General features: G+C 46.1%; 1 protein-coding gene across 3 annotated transcripts; it reads left to right on the forward strand.

Moving 5' to 3' along the window:
* The first annotated feature begins 34 nt into the window (after window positions 1-34).
* LOC143816959 (pleckstrin homology domain-containing family A member 3-like) lies at window positions 35-20,316 on the forward strand. 3 transcript variants are annotated; one of them, XM_077297967.1, is made up of 9 exons: window positions 154-188; window positions 272-477; window positions 2,779-2,895; window positions 4,110-4,265; window positions 7,416-7,552; window positions 12,676-12,846; window positions 14,642-14,685; window positions 14,811-14,950; window positions 19,897-20,316. In XM_077297967.1, the coding sequence occupies exons 2-8, from the start codon at window positions 381-383 to the stop codon at window positions 14,932-14,934; spliced, it is 846 nt and encodes a 281-aa protein (XP_077154082.1). In that variant the 5' UTR covers window positions 154-188; window positions 272-380; the 3' UTR covers window positions 14,935-14,950; window positions 19,897-20,316. The 3 variants fall into 3 exon arrangements, with proteins under 3 accessions (XP_077154083.1, XP_077154082.1, XP_077154084.1); XM_077297969.1 differs by having other exon boundaries at window positions 156-188; window positions 272-858; XM_077297968.1 differs by lacking the exons at window positions 154-188; window positions 272-477 and adding an exon at window positions 35-149.
* The last annotated feature ends 1,337 nt before the right edge of the window (window positions 20,317-21,653 follow it).

Here is a 21,653-nt window from a genome sequence, read left to right on the forward strand (position 1 = left end):
TCCCTTGGCTAAGCCACGCCTCTCCTCTCATTCATTGGTCCTTCCTGAACAACTCGCTTTAGGGATAGGACCTCCTCTGGTAGTGGGCGTGGCAATGAAGCAGCTGGCCATGGAGGGGTTTCTGCTGAAATGGACTAACTACTTGTCTGGTGCGTGCAGCAGCCGGGTGCGGGCAGTGAGGGGGCAGCGTGCGGCAGTGAGGGGCAGCGCGCGACAGTGAGGGGCAGTGCGCGGGCAGTGAGGGGGCAGTGCGCGGACAGTGAGGGGGCAGCGTGCGACAGTGAGGGGCAGTGCGCGACAGTGAGGGGCAGTGCGCGACAGTGAGGGGGCAGTGCGGCTCGTGTCTGCAGGCATCTATCTAGGGGTATCTCTAAACGGCAATGCTGGGACTTGTAGTTCTGTGTTGGCGCAGCACAGGCTTTCCAGTATATTGCTTTCCTCTGGCATTGCCCCTGTATGCCGGGTCAGTGACTGCAGGTGGGGAGACTGTGAGGGGTTTCTGACATTTAGTCGTTTCGTTACGGCCAAATCAGACTGTAGGAGGCAAACAATGGAGAATGGCACACATTGCTGCCTCCACTAGGTGGCAGCAGAGAGGCAGCTCCCCTTCCCTCCTTCTGGATGAGAGCTAATTTGCATATCTGTTGATGTTATGGGGGACAAGGGTCTCTGTAGAATGTTGAACGACGTCCGATCAGTAAGTGGCTGATCTCTGGTGTGACGGTCTCTGTAATATGACGTGTGATGCCGTCTGTGCTCCGCGTCTGTGTATTTATGGGGACGTTCTGTCCCTCGCCCCTAAAGTAAACATGGGCCCGAGCACACGCAGGAAGATCTGTCAGACCGGGCAGCAACAAGGTAGAGAAAAAACATTTGGGCCTCGGTTCATTGTTTGCAGTTTTTTTTACGCCCCCGTTAGGGCAGGCGCAGACCACTGTATGTTCTCCAACCGAGAAAACCGGTCCGGAGGTGGAGAATGGGGGAAAACGAAACGTTTCTCACCTTCTCCATTCTGTCAGTCGGTGACATTAGGCCGCACTCCGATGTTTTCCCCGGACGTGCGCCGCCTCATTGGATAACATGGGGCGAGTGCGCTCCCCGCAGACCAGTCCCAGGCCGTCTGTATGAGCGGACGATAATTGCACAAAAATTATCAGAATAGAACACGTATTTGTGAATGTTGCTCAGGGTTAAAAATGGTCTTTTTTTTTTCTGTGACTTTTAGAACAAAAAGTAACAACAGGTAATCGCGCTTTTTTATGTCACTTTTCTTTTTTGACTTTGGTTTTCAGACTTTTTTCGTGTCAAAGTTCTCAGAATGGATGAATGCATGAATTCTGCGCAAAGGCCAAAATTGACCTTTTTTTCTATCTTCACTGATTTTATGACATGTAAGCGGAAAAAATCGCACATTTTGCAGAAATGCATCATAGAAGGTTATGAGAGGAATACCTCTTGTAAGGATGCGCCCATTGTAATGGGACATTCAGGACCCCTGTTGTGATCGGAGAGGGTCCACGCTGTGAAATCTTCTTGAAGGGTTATGCCAGCAGGTGCTGAAGGATGCTGGGGATGGGGTCATCCATCATGTAGATTCACATCACAATCACGACTAGGTGCTATACTGCCCGCTGGTTGGTATACTGCCCGCTGGTTGGTTGGTATACTGCCTGCTGCTTGGTTGGTATACTGCCCGCTGGTTGGTTAGTATACTGACCGCTGGTTGGTTAATATACTGACCGCTGGTTGGTTAATATACTGCCCACTGGTTGGTTGGTATACTGCCCGCTGGTTGGTTGGTATACTGCCCGCTGGTTGGTTAGTATACTGCCCGCTGGTTGGTTAATATACTGATCGATAGTTGGTCTACTGCCCACTGGTTGGTTAGTATACTCCCCGCTGGTTGGTTAGTATACTGCCCGCTGGTTGGTTGGTATACTGCCCGCTGATTGGTTAGTATACTGCCCGCTGGTTGGTTAGTATACTGCCCGCTGGTTGGTTGGTATACTGCCCGCTGATTGGTTAGTATACTGCCCGCTGGTTGGTTAGTAGACTGACCACCGGTTGGTTAGTATACTGCCCGCTGGTTGGTTGGTATACTGCCCGCTGATTGGTTAGTATACTGACCGCTGGTTGGTTGGTATACTGCCCGCTGGTTGGTTGGTATACTGCCCGCTGGTTGGTTGGTATTTTCCCGCTGGTTTTTTGGTATTTTCCCGCTGATTGGTTGGTATACTGCCCGCTGATTGGTTAGTATACTGCCCGCCGGTTGGTTAGTATACTGCCCGCTGGTTGGATAGTATTTTCCCGCTGATTGGTTGGTATATTGCCCGCTGGTTGGTTGGTATACTGCCCGCTGGTTGGTTGGTATACTGCCCGCTGGTTGGTTAGTATACTGCCCGCTGGTTGGATAGTATTTTCCCGCTGATTGGTTGGTATATTGCCCGCTGGTTGGTTGGTATACTGCCCGCTGGTTGGTTGGTATACTGCCCGCTGGTTGGTTGGTATACTGCCCGCTGGTTGGTTAGTATACTGCCCGCTGGTTGGATAGTATTTTCCCGCTGATTGGTTGGTATATTGCCCGCTGGTTGGTTGGTATACTGCCCGCTGGTTGGTTGGTATACTGCCCGCTGGTTGGTTGGTATACTGCCCGCTGGCTTGATGTTATGGGCGTCTTATTGTTGCCCATGATCTGGTCTGTAAGTCATTCAGTAGATAGAAATCTCATTTGATTGCCACTATTGACATGTGCCACTTCTTGTTGTCTTCTGTGATCAGGTTGGCAGCCACGTTACTTCGTGCTGGACGGAGGCATCTTGTCCTACTATGACTCGCAGGATGATGTGGGGAAAGGGAGCAAGGGCAGCATTAAGATGGCCGTGTGCGAGATCCGAGGTAATATGTGCTCCTGCTACACAATACTACTGATCCTGTCCTCTCTTCCGTGGCAGCCGGGCTGTGCCTGGCATCTTCTGCCACCCTGGGCTCTTCTGAAGCTTAGTAGGCCCTGCAGCTTTATGATGTACAAGCACTAGGAGTTGAGGATAATTGTTTGTTTTTTTCATTGATTTTATATCAGCTAGACATGACCAAAAGGTATAAGAGCATTGATTGGGCTCTAAGAGCCTGTTCACATGTAGTGTTTTTGCTGCTTTGTTTTCAACAAAAAACGCTGCATTTTATAGTAGTGGCAAGATAAATAAGATTTAGAAAATCTCATTCACACAATGCATTTTTTTCTTGGGTTTTATGAGCTGCGGTTTTTTTTTGTTTTTTTTAAACCACGGCATTTCAATTCTTTCACCGTTTCTTGCTGTTTTTTTTTTTTTTTTTTACCCAGTCAGATAATGGATTTCCATACCATACCAATAATCTTATTTCTTATTATGCTCACTTGTATTGTGCCATTATATTCTACAGCACTTTCCAGACACTATGATCACTGTCCATATTGGGGCTCAAAACCTAGATTCCCTATCAGTATGTCTTTGGAATGTGGGAGGAAACCGTAGAACCTGGTGGAAACCCACCCAAACACGGGGAGAACATACAAACTCCTTGCAGATGTTGTCCTTGGTGGGATTTGAACCCCAGGACCCCAGTGCTGCAAAGCACCAGTGCTAACCACTGAGCCACTTTCTGCCCATCCCCTTGGATGATTGCCCCTATATAGGCCTGTAGCAGCATGTGGCGCCCATAGGCTTCCATGGTAAGAAGGTATAGCGCACAACATACCTATCTGCTGATACATGTATCTGCTGATACGCTTGGACATATACATAGGGGGTGCGCATTCACCCCAAGTCCGGACTTCTGATCTGTTCCTGATCTGCGGAGCTTATTGTAGATACTGAGAAGTTATACATGGAGGGCAGGGAAAAGTTGGACACTGATTCATTTGTAAAAGTGCACATGAGCAGGTATGTTACACTAGATTTATGTAGATTATTTATTAATGTAGATTTTTGGCCTACGTATGCCATAAGCTCTATAGATGGGAAGTGTGTAATGTAAGAACTGAATATATTGCCTAAATACAGGTCTGTGGCTTTGGTCTTGTAGCTCCCATGTCTTCTCTGTGTCTCTGCTCTGATTCCCTTTACTTCCAGTGCACCAGGCTGACAGCTGCCGGATGGATCTGTATATACCTAAGGAGCAGTGTTTTTACCTGCGCGCAGACAGTGCAGCCGACAGGCAGAGGTGGCTGGTGGCCTTAGGATCGGCCAAAGCTTGTCTGGGAGACATCGCAACTCAAAAGTCTAAAGGTAAGTGGGAATATCTGTAGGAATAACCAAGAGAACTGTCAGCACGGATATGGGAGAATCAGAATTTAGGCCAGGATCTTACTAGAATAGGTTTTCAATCATCCACAGGATGGTCCTGTACACACAGTGAGAATACCTGCACATATGTCATACAGGACCTACAGCGGATCTCAGGTCTTACTGGTTCTCTATGTGCGGAAATGCAAACAAACTGGTTCAAGCTGCTGCTCAAGAAAGTGCTGACAATGTCGGGTGGTGTGTGAGAACGGAGAAACCTCCAGGGATTATTCCTATGTTATAAAATGACAGTATACAGATAGCATCTGCAGCAGTTTTTGATTTTGAATTTATTCCAGAAATGAATGGGCTGCAGCATTAGTGTAGAGTCGCATCCCCTTCTAAGTTTTCCCTGCGCAGCCCTGCTCCCAGCCACTCAGGTGTGCAGCATCCCGCCATAAGGAGAAAACCGCACTTGGGCTACGTTCACATTTGCGTTGTGCGCCGCAGCGTCGGCGACGCAACGCACAACGCAGGAACAACGCATGCACAACGCTGCGTTTTGCAACACATGCGTCCTTTTTTTGCTTGATTTTGGACGCACAAAAAATGCAACTTGCTGCGTCCTCTGCGCCATGACGTGTGCACCGCAGTGACGCATGCGTCGCAAAACGCAAGTGCAACGCATGTCCATGCGCCCCCATGTTAAATATAGGGGCGCATGACGCATGCGGCGACGCTGCGGCGCCCAACGCTGCGGCGCAGAACGCTAATGTGAACGTAGCCTAAGCCAAAGTTGTGACCCCTTCACATCTCTAGGTTAGTGGGGGACCCTCATAGATCATAAAGTGATTGCATAGAATTTAACTTTATTGCCTTTGAAATACCGAAAAACAGCCCTTTCCCTGTTGCCCCCCCCAATCCCCCACCCATCAAAACCCAAAACATGCTGCATGAATATAACCAATGTTATAGAAGAGTTGAAGGTCGAATTACATCCATCCATCCATCGTACATCATAAATAGCAAGTTATGGGCAAACTGACTTATACAAGGGTCTTATACATACATCAACATATATTCTGAACCATTTCCATTCTGCTTCTCCAAATTAAAATACACAAAGACCCGAAATTCTGTCTCTGGACAACACAGCAGGGCTAGAACTGACCCGTCCAGCCACGAAGACTAAATATCCCTCATTGTATTACTTCTCTGCCTTTCTCGCACTCTCTTTATCTCTCCCATTCTCTCTTGTGCCCCCGCTCTGTCCCTCTCTTGCGCGCCCCCGCTCTGTCCCTCTCTTGCGCGCCCCCGCTCTGTCCCTCTCTTGCGCGCCCCCGCTCTGTCCCCCTCTTGCGCGCCCCCGCTCTGTCCCCCTCTTGCGCGCCCCCGCTCTGTCCCCCTCTTGCGCGCCCCCGCTCTGTCCCTCTCTTGCGTGCCCCCGCTCTGTCCCCCTCTTGCGCGCCCCCGCTCTGTCCCTCTCTTGCGCGCCCACGCTCTGTCCCCCTCTTGCGCGCCCACGCTCTGTCCCCCTCTTGCGCGCCCACGCTCTGTCCTTCTCTTGCGCGCCCCCGCTCTGTCCCTCTCTTGCGCGCCCCCGCTCTGTCCCTCTCTTGCGCGCCCCCGCTCTGTCCTTCTCTTGCGCGCCCCCGCTCTGTCCTTCTCTTGCGCGCCCCCGCTCTGTCCTTCTCTTGCGCGCCCCCGCTCTGTCCTTCTCTTGCGCGCCCCCGCTCTGTCCTTCTCTTGCGCGCCCCCGCTCTGTCCTTCTCTTGCGCGCCCCCGCTCTGTCCTTCTCTTGCGCGCCCCCGCTCTGTCCTTCTCTTGCGCGCCCCCGCTCTGTCCTTCTCTTGCGCGCCCCCGCTCTGTCCTTCTCTTGCGCGCCCCTTCTCTTGCGCACCCCCACTCTCTCCCTCTCTTGCATGTTCCCACTCTATGTCACCCTATATATATATATATGTGTCTTCTTTTCTGTTGAGATGAATCACTTCATTTTATGTATGAATTCCTTCAGCAGGACGGGGTGAGTTTTCCTGCCAATGCCGTGCAATGAGTTTCCTAGTCCTACCACATTCTGGCTATGGCTATTTTAGCATAGCAGGGTTTGTCAGATTGAGGGAACTTTAAAAATGTTATTTATTTTACTTTTATTTAAAATCAAGGTAAGTTATCCTGTAGCTCTACTCGATTTCTAAAACTTAACATGGAGAAAACAGAATTCATCATCTTTTCACCATCTTATTCAACCTTCCCAACAGACCTATCCATTAAAGTAAATGGCTGCTCACTCTCCCTAATTCCGCAAGCTCGCTGCGTCTGGATAACCCTGGACTCTAATCTCTCTTTCAAACCACACAACCCTTTCCACTTCCTGCCGACTTCAACTCAAAAATATTTCCCCGATCCACACATTCCTTAATCAAGAATCTGCAAAAACCTTAGTCCATGCCCTCATCATCTCTCACCTCGACTACTGCAACCTCCTGCTCTGTGGCCTCCTCTCTAACACTCTCGCGCCCCTCCAATCTATTCTAAATTTTGCTGCCCGACTAATCCACCTGTCCCCCCGCTATTCCCCAGCCTCTCCCCTCTGTCAATCCGTGCACTGGCTCCCCATTACCCAAAGACTGCAGTTCAGAACCTTAACCATGACATACAAAGCCATCCAGAACCTGTCTCCTCCATTCATCTGTGACCTCGTCTCCCGGTACTTACCTGCACGCACCCTCCGATCCTCACAAGATCTCCTTCTCTACTCCCCTCTTATCTCCTCTTCCCACAATTTCATACAAGAGTTCTCCCGCGCATCCCCCCTACTCTGGAACGCTCTACTTAAACACATCAGACCTCTCACCTACCATCGAAACCTTCAAAAAGAACCTGAAGACCCACCTCTTCTGACAAGCCTACAACCTGCAGCAACCACCGATCGACCAAACCGCTGCTTGACCAGCTCTATCCTCACCTACTGTATTCTCACCCATCCCTTGTAGATTGTGAGCGTTCGCGGGCAGGGTCCTCTCTCCTCCTGCACCAGTCGTGACTTGTATTGTTCAAGATTGTACCTGTTTTAATTATGTATACCACTCCTCACATGTAAAGCGCCATGAAATACATTTTGCTATAATAAATAATAATATCTGTGTTTCCTAGATGTGCTGCCCGATAATGAAAGTCTTAGCCGAAAACTGTCAGAACTGCGACTCTTCTGTGATTTGCTCATGGGGCAAGTGGCAGAAGTAAAGGAAGCATTGACTACAGAAGAGGCAGGAGCTGCGCCAAATACGGAGGTAAAAACTGCACTAGGAAGCAACCAGGACGCCATCATTGTGCCATCCAATGGTTTTCATGGACCCATAGATTTACATTGTCGAGCATGATCAGTGGCTCGGATCAAAAACGGACAAGTCTTTGTTTTTTTTGTTTGTTTTGTTTTGTTTTTGCAGCTGTTCAGTCCATAATACCACATGGACATATGAACAGTCACATAAACTGTGCTGGGTATGAGTTCTATCTGTGGAAAAAACAAAAATGGGTAGGACATTTCGTATATGTCAAATGGAGATCTGAGAATCCACAGACAGAAGTAGTGAATCTGCAGCACCAGCTCCCTCCTATCCCTCCTGCTTTTGGATTCACTAAAAACAAACAGTTTTATTTGTGAATCTTTACAGAAATCAGGGAAGAAAGATGAACAGTAAATGTTCACATTTAATATTAATTTATGCAGCAAAAATATACAAAAGGTATGCTTTACCAGATTACCAGATTGATTCATTTAGAAAATGTTTTATTTTTAAATAAATTTGTGAAAGAGGGGAAGGCTCACATAGAGTAACAAATCAATGGGGGTCATTGATAACAGAGGAAGATGGAGGAGAAGCTACTTTTTATTTTTTGTCCATCTGCCTCCGAGATCCATCTTTACTCATATAAATGGGTGTCCCAGTATTACAGTGATCAGTGATGCACATGTTCGGACTATTCCACTTATCAAAAAAACATTTTATATAAATTTAATTTCTATCTATGTCCGAAATTACAGCTATTGTGTTATCTCATGGAAGCTAATGGGACCAGCGAGGCTTTGTGTGGGGATTCAGCTACAAACTGACTGATTTGTGCAGAGCAAATTTGCTTATTCTCAGTTTTTTTGCCTGCAGTTACACAGATTCATGTGATCTTTATGTGAGCAGTTCTTTATTAAAAACCATTGTAACCAAACCGGTTTCGCGGTGTCGCTTGTTTTTGTATTGAAGGTAACCTAATTGCTGAAACTAACTCGTGGGTAAATGACATGGAGAAAGTTGGACTCTTTCTCACCATTTATCAGATGGCACTGTTGCATTTTGTAGATACCACAGTATCTGTGTAGTTTTCAGTGGTGGAACTTCCCATAGTGTTTGGCATAACCGCGGCTGCATGTCTCGCGGCTAATCGACAGCCACAACTCATGTAGGGATTGTCTGTTAGTCAATCCCTGCATATGTTGCTGCTGTAATAGTATGCAGGTACTGAGTATGTCACCACGGAACAGACAGACCAACAGTTGAGGGGTTTAATAACAGGAATAAGGTTCTCCTCGCAGGGAGGAAGCAATGGGAAATAACTAGCAATAAAACAGTGCAAAAATATGGGAGTCAAACAATGGAACAGGAGTAAGCAACATTTCTTCAGAAAAGAACACTTATCAGTCTGATGAGGACTTGCTTGAAGGGTCGTCTTCTCCAACGTAGGTGCCGAGAAACAGCAGCACTTGTCGTCCCTCTGTTGTCCGTGGGCAGAGTAGTCTCTAGGAGCCTGCTCTCTGGGGTTTCGGGAGTTAATGTGGTATGCCCAGGCTCTGAGTCTTTAGCTTTTACAGCACAGCCAGGAATCAGGGGTTCTGCACTGTTAAGTCTCTGTACCAGGAATCACAGTCTCTGTAATACCGTGGGGACCAGGGGGTAGAAGTCTCTGCTCGGGCCAATGTCTCTACACAGGTCTCAAAGCACCCCTCTCCAGTCACAGCAGAGTCTGCTTTCAAGTACTCACAAGATGCAGTCTTTCTGGGCAGTCTCCCTGTATTTGTCCTCAGACCGGAAGCTCTCTCTCTCCTGGAGCGCAGCTGCACCCTGCTCTGACCGCTGCTCACGCTGCTCTGTCCCTTGCGCCCGTGCCTTTCCCGCTCTCTGCCCGCTTCCTTCCTGTCCCAGTCTCTCTGTCTGCCCCCTGGGGAACCTGCAGCACAGCTCAATGGTTCCAGGCACAGAGCCGAGAAGGTAACCGCCCCCAGACTCTTCTGGTGTTTCACCTCCTTACACTGCTATCAAACATTCGCGAGACATGCAGCCGCAGGGACTCGAACATATTTTTCGAGCACGCTAAAGACACTCGGTTAGCACCCGAGCATGCTCAGATAACACCTTATCCAGCACGTTCGCTCATCACTAAGTCCTAGCTGTCACAAAAATAATGAAATAATGTCTTAAAAGCAACATTTATTTGCAATTGTACCTATGTATGAAACTCGCTGGGCGTCGTACGTTGGCTCGCCAGAACTAGTACTTGTGTCTCTCGACTCTGTTGTATATCGGACCAGAGAATATTCCTGGAGTGGAAAATTAATCAAAATCAGGCTTGAAGTGTAAGCCTAGAAGTGAATGTATAAATTAAAGTAAAAATATTGTTGCATTCAATATTTTTATAAGGATTATACCGAAAAGACTGCAGACTGACGGTCTGGTAGGAAACCTGCAGAGAACACAAGGGATTAATCCGCGTATGAGTGCTATTTTTGTCTGGTGACCAGCAGAAGCCGTCTCTTTAGCATGGGTGGGACTAAGCATCTGCAGGCTGGGCACTGGGGGGAGGCTCCTGCTGCAGCAAGTTGTCTCACAGCCACACACAACAGTCTGGATAGGTGCACATGGTTGAGCTGCTGAGATACAGAGATTTATTTTTTTTTCATTTCTCAGTTTTTATTGTAATACAAGACAAAATAAGATCAAAGATTAATGGAGAATTTTGTGGGATGTCTGTGCCTTTTCTGTGTTTAGTGTTCCTTTACGGCTATACCACTGGAAGTCTACCATTCCTATATTAGACAATGACACGAGAGCTTGCGGCTCAATAGCTTTAGCTCCTGCCTGTGAGGTTGAGGGTTGGGGGTTCGTGACTTGTGGACTCACAAGAAAAGGAAAAATTACATATATGTAAATGTAATATAACTTCTACAATCATGGTGAAACAATGCGGGAATCTGTAACCCCGCAATTAGAAATGGATCTGCTCTATTAGTCTGACTGTAAATGGATGTTGTATACATATATACACACTTGTTCTGGGACATTAGTCTTTTGTATGAGTCACTATTTTTCTTCATCTCATTAGGACCATGGAAACAAATGTCTGCCTTTACTAGACTTAAAGGACTAGTCCAATGATGGACATTAATGGCATATCCCTAGGATGTGTGGTGGGTGAAGGTCTTAGACTAAAGGGGTTGTCCGGACAAAGCAAAATTGATAGATCCATTGTTTAAGGCTTTTTTCCCAATTTTAGACGTTATCACCTGTCCATCGGATAGATATTACCTTTGTGATTGGTGGTCCGCTCTGCAGAGTGCGTTCTAAACGTACAGTGGCTAATTAAGCACACCACCGCTCCATTCATTGTCTATGGCAGTGATTTTCAACCAGTGTTCCGCGGCACACTAGTGTGCCGCGACACATGGTCGGGTGTGCCGCGGGGAAAGTTCCCCAAACTATGGTGCCCCCTTTGTTTTGTTCCCCGGCAATGACCAGCGATGCGCAGTCACGGAATAACACATGCGCGAGCTTTGAACGCTCGCGCGACTTAATGACGTCACCGAGGCCGGCGCGTCATCCTGAGAGCGGAGAGACTCTCGCATTTGCCCGCCGCCAAGGTAATGCCCGCCAATAATGCTGTGTATAATCATTAACCCCTTCCCGACCCATGACGCCACGTAGGCATCATGAAAGTCGGTGCCAATCCGACCCATGACGCCTATGTGGCGTCATGGAAAGATCGCGTCCCTGCAGATCGGGTGAAAGGGTTAACTCCAATTTCACCCGATCTGCAGGCACAGGGGGAGTGGTACTTCAGCCCCCCGTGGCTACGATCGCTCTGATTGGCTGTTGAAAGTGAAACAGCCAATCAGAGCGATTTGTAATATTTCACCTATGAAAATGGTGAAATATTACAATCCAGCCATGGCCGATGCTGCAATAGCATCTGCCATGGCTGGAGACCCCGATCTGCCCCCCCCCCCACCGCCACCGATCGCCTCCCCAGTTGTCCTTTCTGCCCCGATCTCCTGTCCGCTCCCCTCCTCCTGTCCGCTTCCCCGGTCCTCCTGTCCGCTCCCCCGGGCCTCCTGTCCGCTCCCCCGGTCCTCCTGTCCGCTCCCCCGGTCCTCCGATCCCCCCCCCGTGTTCCGATCCCACCCCCCCATACTTACCTAGCTCCGATGTCCCTCCCGGTGTCCGGCCGTCTTCTCCATGGGCGCCGCCATCTTGGAAAATGGCGGGCGCATGCGCAGTGCGCCCGCTGAATCTGCCGGCCGGCAGATTCGTTCCTGTACATTTTGGTCGCTGTGATAAGTTCTATCACAGCGATCAAAATAAAAAAAATTGTAAATAAACCCCCCCCTTTATCACCCCCATAGGTAGGGACAATAATAAAATACAGAAAATATAATTATTTTTGTTTTTCTATTAGGGTTAGGGGTAGGGTTAGGGTTGCACTTAGGGTTAGGGTTGCACTTAGGGTTGCACTTAGGGTTAGGGTTGCACTTACGGCTAGGGTTGCACTTAGGGTTGCACTTAGGGTTGCACTTAGGGCTAGGGTTGCACTTAGGGCTAGGGTTGCACTTAGGGCTAGGGTTGCACTTAGGCCCAGGTTTCACACTGAGTGAGTATAAATACATTTAGAATCTATATTATTAACTATATGTAGAATATGTACTGTTTTAGTGTCATTTTGTGCCATTTTGGTTGGTGGTGTGCCCCGGGATTTTTTAAGTATAAAAAGTGTGCCGCGGCTCAAAAAAGGTTGAAAATCACTGGTCTATGGTACTGCAGGAAAAAGCCGAGTCCAGCACTTGGCTATCCCCATCAGTGCCGCAGAGAATGACTGGAGTGGGGATGTTCATGATCAGTCACTGTACATGTAGAAGGGGCTCTACAGTCCTGTTCTCAGGATGTGTGGGGGTTTTAAGCGGTTTGCCCCCATGATCAGGAATATGTAAGTTATCCTATGGACAGATAATAATAATTTTTAGAGAGCTAATCCCATCTTTAGATGTTTCAGCCATTGTCAGATTATTTCCTTTTTGTTTCTATGATGCAAAATTTCCAGTAAGAGCTGTGCATAAATGTTTTAGGAATGTTTCTCTTTTCTTCTTTTTTAGAAAGTTAATACAGCGTGCTCCAACCTGCAGGGGACATGTTCTTATATCTGTTCTACATTAGATGAATGTATAACGTACGTCAACACTAACCTGCATCTGAATAAACAAGACCCCCCTCTGCCAGTCTTACCAGGTGATGTGGTTGGCACCAGACTGCCCCAGAGTCGAAAGGTATGGTTATACATTACATAATTGTGGTACGATATCTCCACTCTGACACCTTCTCTGCCATCTTGTGTCTCCATAGTCTTCTGACCTACATAGAAACTTGTTATTTGTAAGCTTGTACCAGTCGGTGGTGGGTGAGGATGAAACCTGGAGACATCAGGGGTAATATTCTAGCTGTAGGACTGACAACAGAAGAGATTACAGATGAAAGTAGTCAGCAGAACATTGACCCTCTCTCCACCGCCCATAGGAGCGGGCTAGGAGGTCTACATCTACACTAGATGCTTTGGATCAGTCTTGGTCCCTCACCCTACCATTTAAATCCTCACTTTTTCCAGACAGTCCTCTAAAGTGATAAGAGCTGTAGAAAGTCATACATTTTATCAGAAATCTTAAGAATGTCACAATAAGAAACTTCTTTTGTACCCCACATTAGTGTCATGAAGCCACTGATGAACTCCGTCCATAGTAGTTTTATACGTAGTTCTTCAGTGCCTGGGACACATTGCCACCATGGTACTCCTCGTGTTGTTGGTCTGCACACCAGACCTCGAAGCTGAAAACCTTAAATTCTCCCCCTTGATGGGACTTAGGCCATTGTTTGTTAAAGGGGTTGGCCACTGAACAGTTATTTTAATATAGGTGTTTGGGACATGATTTTTTTGACAATTACTAATATATTAGTCTCGGTGCCGCCTTTCTCATAGACTGCACAGTGCTCCTCTTCTCAACATGGCATCACATGGAGGAGAATGCGACCAGAGCTGTCCATCAGAATTACCACTTTCTCATGATTAAAGCTTCTTCTCCATCGAAGGAGGCTGATGGACAGGTCTGATCACAGTAGCCCTGTGCAGTGCTGGAGGAAGGCGGCGCTAACGAGTGCCACAAAGTCACTGCAACCGTCCTGTAAGCCAGAGAACAGCGCACTGGAGTCTTCACCATCTTGGGAGTCAAGGATGCATGAATTTGTCATAAAAGTCAAGGGGGCGCAGCACACGATCGGGAGTTTTGCAGGCGCAGAAGGTACCGAATTCATTAAGAGGCGCATGCTATTTAATAAAGTTAGCGCCTCTCCTGAGTGATGTGTGCCTGTGCGCAGTACCAGAAATGCTACTCCAATCACAATCACTGTTGTGCAAAAAAATTGCGACTTTGAAAGAAAACTGGCATAAAAGCATTGATGAATCGGCCCCCTTGGTTTTTTGGGTTTTTTTTCTAAATGGATGAGAGACAAAGCAATTACATGAAGCTCCAGAGTCTCAATGGAAAAACTCTGGGGTCCCCTCCTGCTGTACGCCATTGTTAAAGATTGACAATGGGATAGTTGCAAATCTAGTGTAATTTCTTAAAACCAGATAAAATAGGGTTTATTGTTTAAACCTTTAGTCCCATACTAGCTTTACTTACTTCCACCAGCTGACCGCGGCGGCACTAGACAACCTCTGTTGTTTGCTGATCGGTGGTCGTTTCATAGCGTGTGTTCGCAGGCCAACCCGGCACGAGATGTGCACTGAATGATCTGTACTAGGACGGTCAGTGTGCGTAGGCTGCCATTGTTCTCAGCAGCACGAGTCCTGTTTACACTGAGCGTTGCGCTGCCGACAACCATGATCATTTCGCCCAACGAACAAGCGTTTTGTTGTGTACACTGCCATATAACTGTGAAACAAGCATTCCCAGGAACGCAGTGTAAATGCAGCTTGAGTTTCTTTTACAGGAATTTATCCTTTTTTTACACATAGCTTATTAACCTATTAGTGGATTTATTTTTATTTTTTTGCATTGTTTTTATTAGGTAAAGCGTTCACTCAGTCAGCCCGTTGAGTCAACACCACCAAGGTGAGCATGCAAGCAAAGGAATATTTGCCGTACTGTTCAATATCTCCATTCATCTTGGAGTCATCCCTTCTATGATGAATTGCCGTCTCTAAGAAATTGATGTAAATGTTCCTTCTGTCTCATAGGACTTCTAATTCGCTAAGGCAGAGTGATGGCCGAACTGTCGTTCGGAATCTGGAGCAAATGGCACTAAGGTTACATAGTAAAGAGCAGCAGTACATGCCATCCAGTAATGGAGCATCAGGATAACAAGACTCTGAATAAGGTGAGGGCCATACCCAATATTGAGGTGGTCTAGGCAGCTGCTATCAGGCCTGGAGAAGAGGGGGCGCCATTCTAAGTCGGCTGCATCCTCTTTTAAATTATCCAAAGGATGATGGTAGGTCAAAAAGTAGAATAGTTAGGGGTAGAGTAGAGTGGTAACCACCAGTTCAGACAAATCCACTCGTCAAATAGATTAAAGTTAATATGTGACCTTGCAAGAACTGAATTGAGGTGACTATAATGAGAATAACTTAGTACCACCCAGCTTATTTTGGATCACCCTCCACAAAAATGGTGTTTTTTTCCCCTTCTATGTAGAAAGCCTGACAAGTAATGGTGTCACAGTGTTAGTATCAGCGCCACCACCATGCTCCTTCCATGTATCCGGACTGGCTGGCCACACCTTGCCTGAACTCGATTTGGAAGGGAAGTCCAATATACTGGCAGGGATTGTGCCTGCTATAACCTTATAACACTGTCTTCTTTGTCTTTGCTTGCCAACGGTGCTGGCAGTGTGAAAAGTCATATTTGTCACATACACATGTAGTCAAAATTGTTGGTACCCCTCGTTTAATGACAGAAAAACCCACAATGGTCACAGAAATAACTTGAATCGGACAAAAGTAATCATAAATTAAAAAAAAAAATCTATTAAAATGAAAAATGAAAGTCAGACATTGCTGTTCAACCATGCTTCCACAGAATTTATAAAAATAAAACTCATGAAATAGGCCTGGACAGAAATGATGGTACTCTTAACTTAATATTTTGTTGCACAACCTTGTGAGGCAATCACAGGAAATGTTTGATTTGCAGTAACTGTCAATAAGACTTCTGCCCCTCTCGACAGGTATTTTGGCCCCCTCCTCAAGAGCAAACTGCTCCAGTTGTCTCGTGTTTGAAGGTTGCCTTTTCCAGAAAACATGTTTCAGCTCTTTCCACATGCTCAATAGGATTTAGGTCAGGGCTCATAGAAGGCCACTTCAGAGTAGTCCACTGTTTTCCGCTTAGCCATACTTGGGTGTTTTTAGCTGTGTGTTTTGGATCATTATCCTGTTGCAAGACCCATGACCTCCAACTGAGACCAAGCGTTCTGACACTGGGCAGCACATTTCTCTCTAGAATCCCTTGATAGTCTTGAGATTTCATTACACCCTGCACAGATTCTAGACACCCTGTGCCAGATGCAGCAAAGCAGCCCCAGAACATAACAGAGCCTCCTCCATGTTTCACAGTAGGGACAGTGTTCTTTTCTTGATATGCTTCATTTTTTCATCTGTGAATATAGAGCTGATGTGCCTTGCCAAAAAGTTCAATTTTTCTCTCCTCTGTCCACAGAACATTCTCCCAGAAGATTTGTGGCTTGTCAACATGTAGTCTGGCAAATTCCAGTCTGGCTTTTTTATGATTTTTTATTTTCAACAATGGTGTCCTCCTTGGTTGTCTCCAATGAAGTCCACTTTGGCTCATACGACGGATGGTGCGATCTCACACTGATGTTCCTTGAGCTTGAAGTTCACCTTTAATCTGTTTAGAAGTTTTTCTGGGCTCTTTTGTTACCATTTGTATTCTCAGTCTTTGATTTGTCATCAATTTTCCTCCTGCGGCCACGTCCAGGGAGGTTGGCTGTAGTCCCATGGATCTCAAATTTCTGAATAATATGTGCAACTGTAGTCACAGGAACATCAAGCTGCTTAGAGATGGTCTTAGAACTTTTACCTTTTAACATGTTTGTCTATAATTTTCTTTCTAATTTCCTGAGACAACTTTTTCCTTCGCTTCCTCTGGTCCATATTGAGAGTGATACACACCATGTCACCAAACAGCACAGTGAGTATCTGTAGCCCTATATACAGGCCACTCACTGATTCCAAGATTGTAGACACCTGTGATGCTAGTTAGTGGACACACCGTGATTTAACATGTCCCTTTTGTCACATTATTTTCAGGGGTGCCATCATTTCTGTCCAGGCCTATTTCATGAGTTTTATGTTTCAAAAAATGCTGTGGAAGTATGGTTGAAAAGCAATGTCTGACTTTCATTTGTTCATTTTCATAGATCTTTTATTTATTATTACTTTTGTCAGATTCAAGTTATTTCTGTGACTATTGTGGGTTTTTCTGTCATTAAACGAAAGGTACAAAGGTGTATTTGACAAATATGACTTTTCACATTACCAGCACCATCCCTATCTATTCCCAACCTGCACAAACGCCTCATCTTACTGATACCCCAATGCTGAGCCCCTGCTGCCATATGTGTCCCTATTACTGTAGCCGCTGTGTGGTTCAATACCAGCATTCCTCTTAGTGCCCCACATAATAATGCCCACTACTGTGCCCCTTACATGGTAATAATGCCTCCTTTGTGCCCTCTAAATGGTTAAATTTTCCCTTAGAAAATATTAATGCCCTGCAAAAATGCCCTAGAAAACAGTGTCCACATTTTGCAACTTTGATGGCCACATTCACTGAGTACCCCTATAACAATAGTGCTTCTTAAGTGCCCACTTAACATTTGGGGGACTCCGTGGACTTTATTCATTCTACAGCTCCTCTATACACAGTATTGGGGACCCACACCTCCCTTATACAGAGTATGATGTCCCCACAGATCCACTATATACAGTATCATGGTTCCACAGCTCCCCTATGCACAGTATGATACCCTCACAGCTCCTTTATACTGCTCCCACAAAACACAGTATAATGACACCCACAGAAGCCCTCATATTGTATAATGGCCCCCACAGTAAAACCCACACTGTATATTTAGACCCTCCACAGTAGTCCCCACACTAACCCTCAAACTGTGTAATGTCCCCTACATTAGCTCCTGTGCTGTATGACGGCTCCCACACTTTGAGGACCCCACAGATGTCCCTACAATATATGAGAGCCCTCCACACTGTATGTGGGCCCCTCACAGTAGTCCCCATACTGTGTGATTGCCCCTATGGTAGGCCTTAAAATGTATAATGGCCTCCACATTAGCATCCATGCTGTGTGATGGCCCTCACATTAGACCTAAAACTGTATAATTGCCCCGGCATTAGCCCCCAAACTGTATAATTGCTTCCGCATTAGCCCCCACACTGTATAATGGCCACTGCATTAGCAACCACTCTGTATAATTGCCAATGTATTAGCCCCCAAAATATTGAATGGCCTCCACACTTTTTAAGGGCCCCTACAGTAGTCCATATAATGTATTAGGGACCCTCACTGTTTCCAGGTCCCCCATTGTTTATGCCCCCTTAAGTTTTAATCAAAATAAAAAAACAATGTATTCACCTAATCCAGGATCCTGCCGAGTCCTCCAGGCTGCCCAGTGCACTATCATAGTGCTGACGCACGCACAGGACACTGCGACTTTGAGTGTCCTGCGTGTGCCTCGGCTGTTCTGTAGACCACAGGCATGAAGCGATCTGCGGTCTACAGAACGGAGAGCAGAAGTGCAGGGATATCGTGGGGTTTACCACAGGACTTACCTGTATGAGCGAGCCACACAACCCGATACAGTTAAGGGAAGCATAGCTCTGGGTGAGCCCCTCTGAATGTGGGGCCTGGAGCAACCACACCCTCTGCCATCCCCCCGGTAGCTACTTTACTGCCCTATATAACATGCCCACAAGATAACTTGTAGCTCGGTGGATGTCTGATTACACAGATTTATAGAACAGGGCACTTTTATCCCCATTAGAATGAAGTAGGAGAGTGCATGTTCGACCCCATTCATTCTGTATGGGGCTACCAGAGTGCTCTACAGGGCTTTCTCTGCAGTCCTATAGAGAATGAACAGATCAGTGATTGAGCATGCCCACTTCCACTCCATAAAAGTGCAGTGAGATCTGCTTAAAACCAAACTGCCCCTATAATATAACTTTCAAATAAAGCCTTTTCTTGTGACCGCCTTTTCATATATATTTTTGGCTGTGCTTTTTACACTGTGGCACTATTGCTTTGTAAGACACCTTGATGAATCTGTATATACAGGTGCTTCTCACAAAACAGAAATAAACACGTGAAGTAGATCACTCTGTAATGACTCTATATAATATAGGAGTTTCACTTTATGTATTGAAGAACTGAAATACATTAACTTTTTGATGATATTCTAATTTAGTGAGACGCACCTGTAGATGGGTGAAGTGCTTGTCTGGTACTGAGTGCCACTTCTCTACTTCATACAGGTATCAGTCTAGGGCCTGTCTGACCTGTTGTATTTCATTTGCACATTTTATATCTGTGGTATCGGTCGTTTTCCAATGTGTTGTGACCCCTGTATTGACGCGTGTTCATTGTAGAATATCCTGGTACATCCATGAATATAAGAGATGGGGTCAGGTCACAAATTGGGGTCACCTAAGGGTGCCTCCATTACCTTTTATGTATCCTCCTGATTCGGTATTTGCATCTCTTAGTATTTATTGACTACATTTTAGTTTTATTCTGTAGAGATTTATCGCTATCTGATGTCTCTTATTCGCTCATCTTTATTGTATGTTTAGTGGGGAAACTGTTCACTAGTCTCAACAAAAAGCAAAATGCTGTTAATAATCGCCCCCTTATCATGGATGACTACCTTGATATGAAGGATCAGAACAGTTGTACTAATTGTTCCTATGGAAACCGTTCTCTCTGCTTGTAAGACATTTATTCCAGCTGGTGACCTACTGCAGGAAAAATGTAATTTTTCTTGGAGTTAGAAAATAATTCTAGGTAGATAATTTTAATTGGGAATGAAGAGCAGAATGATGGCTTCTGATAATGGGTTGCCATGGTTTCCAGGTGCCTGGCCTGCACAGGTCTGCGGGGGGTCCTGCCATCGGATGGCACAACCTCCACACGTTACTCATTGTGGCTGTGTGTGGCTCGCGCCTACACGTCTTACCTTCTTCTCCAGAGGATTAAGTCATTGTTTGATTTCTCTTGTCTCTTTTTCAGAAATATTGAGACCAAATTCTAACATTTTCTCAGTGTGACCGATATGAAGGAGATCTACATGAGTGATGGACCCCTCCTACTACAGATGTGTGTCCAGATGGTTTTTGCACATGTACATGGTCGTTTTACTATACAGTGCTAAGGGCGTGTGCAATATAACTGATAAACATGTATAAAGCCTTGTTCACACGTTCAGTATTTGGTCAGTATTTTACCTCAGTATTTGTAAGCCAAAACCAGGAGTGGAACAATCAGAGGAAAAGTATAATAGAAACCCGTCACCATTTCTGTATTAATCACCCTCTTCTGGTTTTGACTTACAAATACTGAGGTAAAATACTGACCAAATACTGGAAGTGTGAATGTGGCCTTATACATGAAATGTGAATACAAAATAAAGTCTACTTTTATATATTTCTAGAGACGTGTGATCCCTGAATTCCTCATACATCAGTCTTTATAGAATCTTTTATACTATGCACCTATGTTTCAATATTGAGCGCTGAAGCAGTTGTCTCCAATCCCTCGTTCCGGTTGGTGTCTCACCAGCAGTCATTGGATTGGTAGCTGCTAGTGATGAGCGAGTATACTCGTTGCTCGGGGGGTCTCTGAGTATTTGTAACTGCTCGGAGATTTCGTTTTTGTTGCCGCAGCTGCATGATTTACATCTGTTAGGCTACTTTCACACTAGTCCGTCGGTACGGGCCGTCGCAAACCGTCGGCCCGACGGACAGTGTGTTAATGTAGCACAACGTGGGCAGCGGATGCAGTTTTTCAACGCATCCGCTGCCCCATTGTAATGTCTGGGGAGGAGGGGCGGAGTTCTGGCCTCGCATGCGCGGTCAGAAATGGCGGACACGACGCACAAAAAAAGTTGCATGTAACGTTTTTTTTGTGCCGACGGTCCGCCAAAACACGACGCATCCGTCGCACGACGGATGCGACGTGTGGCCATACGTCGCAATGCGTCGCTAATGCAAGCCTATGGAGAAAAAACGCATCCTGCGGGCAACTTTGCAGGATATGTTTTTTCTCCAAAACGACGCATTGCTACGTACAGCAAGCGACGCTAGTGTGAAAGTAGCCTTAGCCAGCATAAGTACATGTGGGGGTTGCCTGGTTGCTAGGCAATCCCCACATGTAATCAAGCTGGCTAAGAGATGTAAATCATTCAGCTGCAGTGATGAAAACTAAATCTCCGAGCACTAAAAAATACTCGGAGGACCCCCGAGTATACTTGCTCATCACTAGTAGCTGTGCTATGGGAGTTTCATCATTCATTTTTTGATTGGCCTGGAGATGGGTGAAGGTTCAAAGCTCCTTAACCAAATAAGACTGATAGCGTGTAACCTGCACATGTAATGTGACGCCCACCCCACTAACCCAAAATAAGTCAACATTTGCTGGATAGAGGCTGGTCACAGCATTTATTGAAAGATATGAAAAAACCTTCTTTATTATAAACACAACCTCATAAGCATTGTGCTTGGGAGCAATATGCCTGACGCCAGGCGGGAAGGTCCGCCATTGAAACTGATCCACACCACTACGATTTAATCCATACCGCCAGCGGTGACTTTCAATAATAATTTTTATATAATACGGTAAATACAACTAAATCTCATCCAGATCAATGTATATAAGACCTGTGTAGTGATGCAAGGATCTTTTTGTGTGCACTAAAGTAGGTATAATATAAGAAGGACAGTGCACCTCCAGGAGAAAAGAGGCGGGGGAAGGGCTACGATTGTTAGTTT

Source organism: Ranitomeya variabilis, chromosome 3 (assembly GCF_051348905.1).
Source record: "Ranitomeya variabilis isolate aRanVar5 chromosome 3, aRanVar5.hap1, whole genome shotgun sequence".
Lineage (NCBI taxonomy): Eukaryota > Metazoa > Chordata > Amphibia > Anura > Dendrobatidae > Ranitomeya > Ranitomeya variabilis.

What these genes read in the sequence shown, in the direction of transcription:
- LOC143816959 (XM_077297969.1), top strand. Translation starts at nt 735, where the DNA reads ATGACGTGTGATGCCGTCTGTGCTCCGCGTCTGTGTATTTATGGGGAC. An exon ending in TCAGACCGGGCAGCAACAAG is followed by an intron (nt 859 to 2,778) that starts GTAGAGAAAAAA and finishes TTCTGTGATCAG; the next exon opens with GTTGGCAGCCACGTTACTTC. An exon ending in CGCAACTCAAAAGTCTAAAG is followed by an intron (nt 4,266 to 7,415) that starts GTAAGTGGGAAT and finishes TGTGTTTCCTAG; the next exon opens with ATGTGCTGCCCGATAATGAA.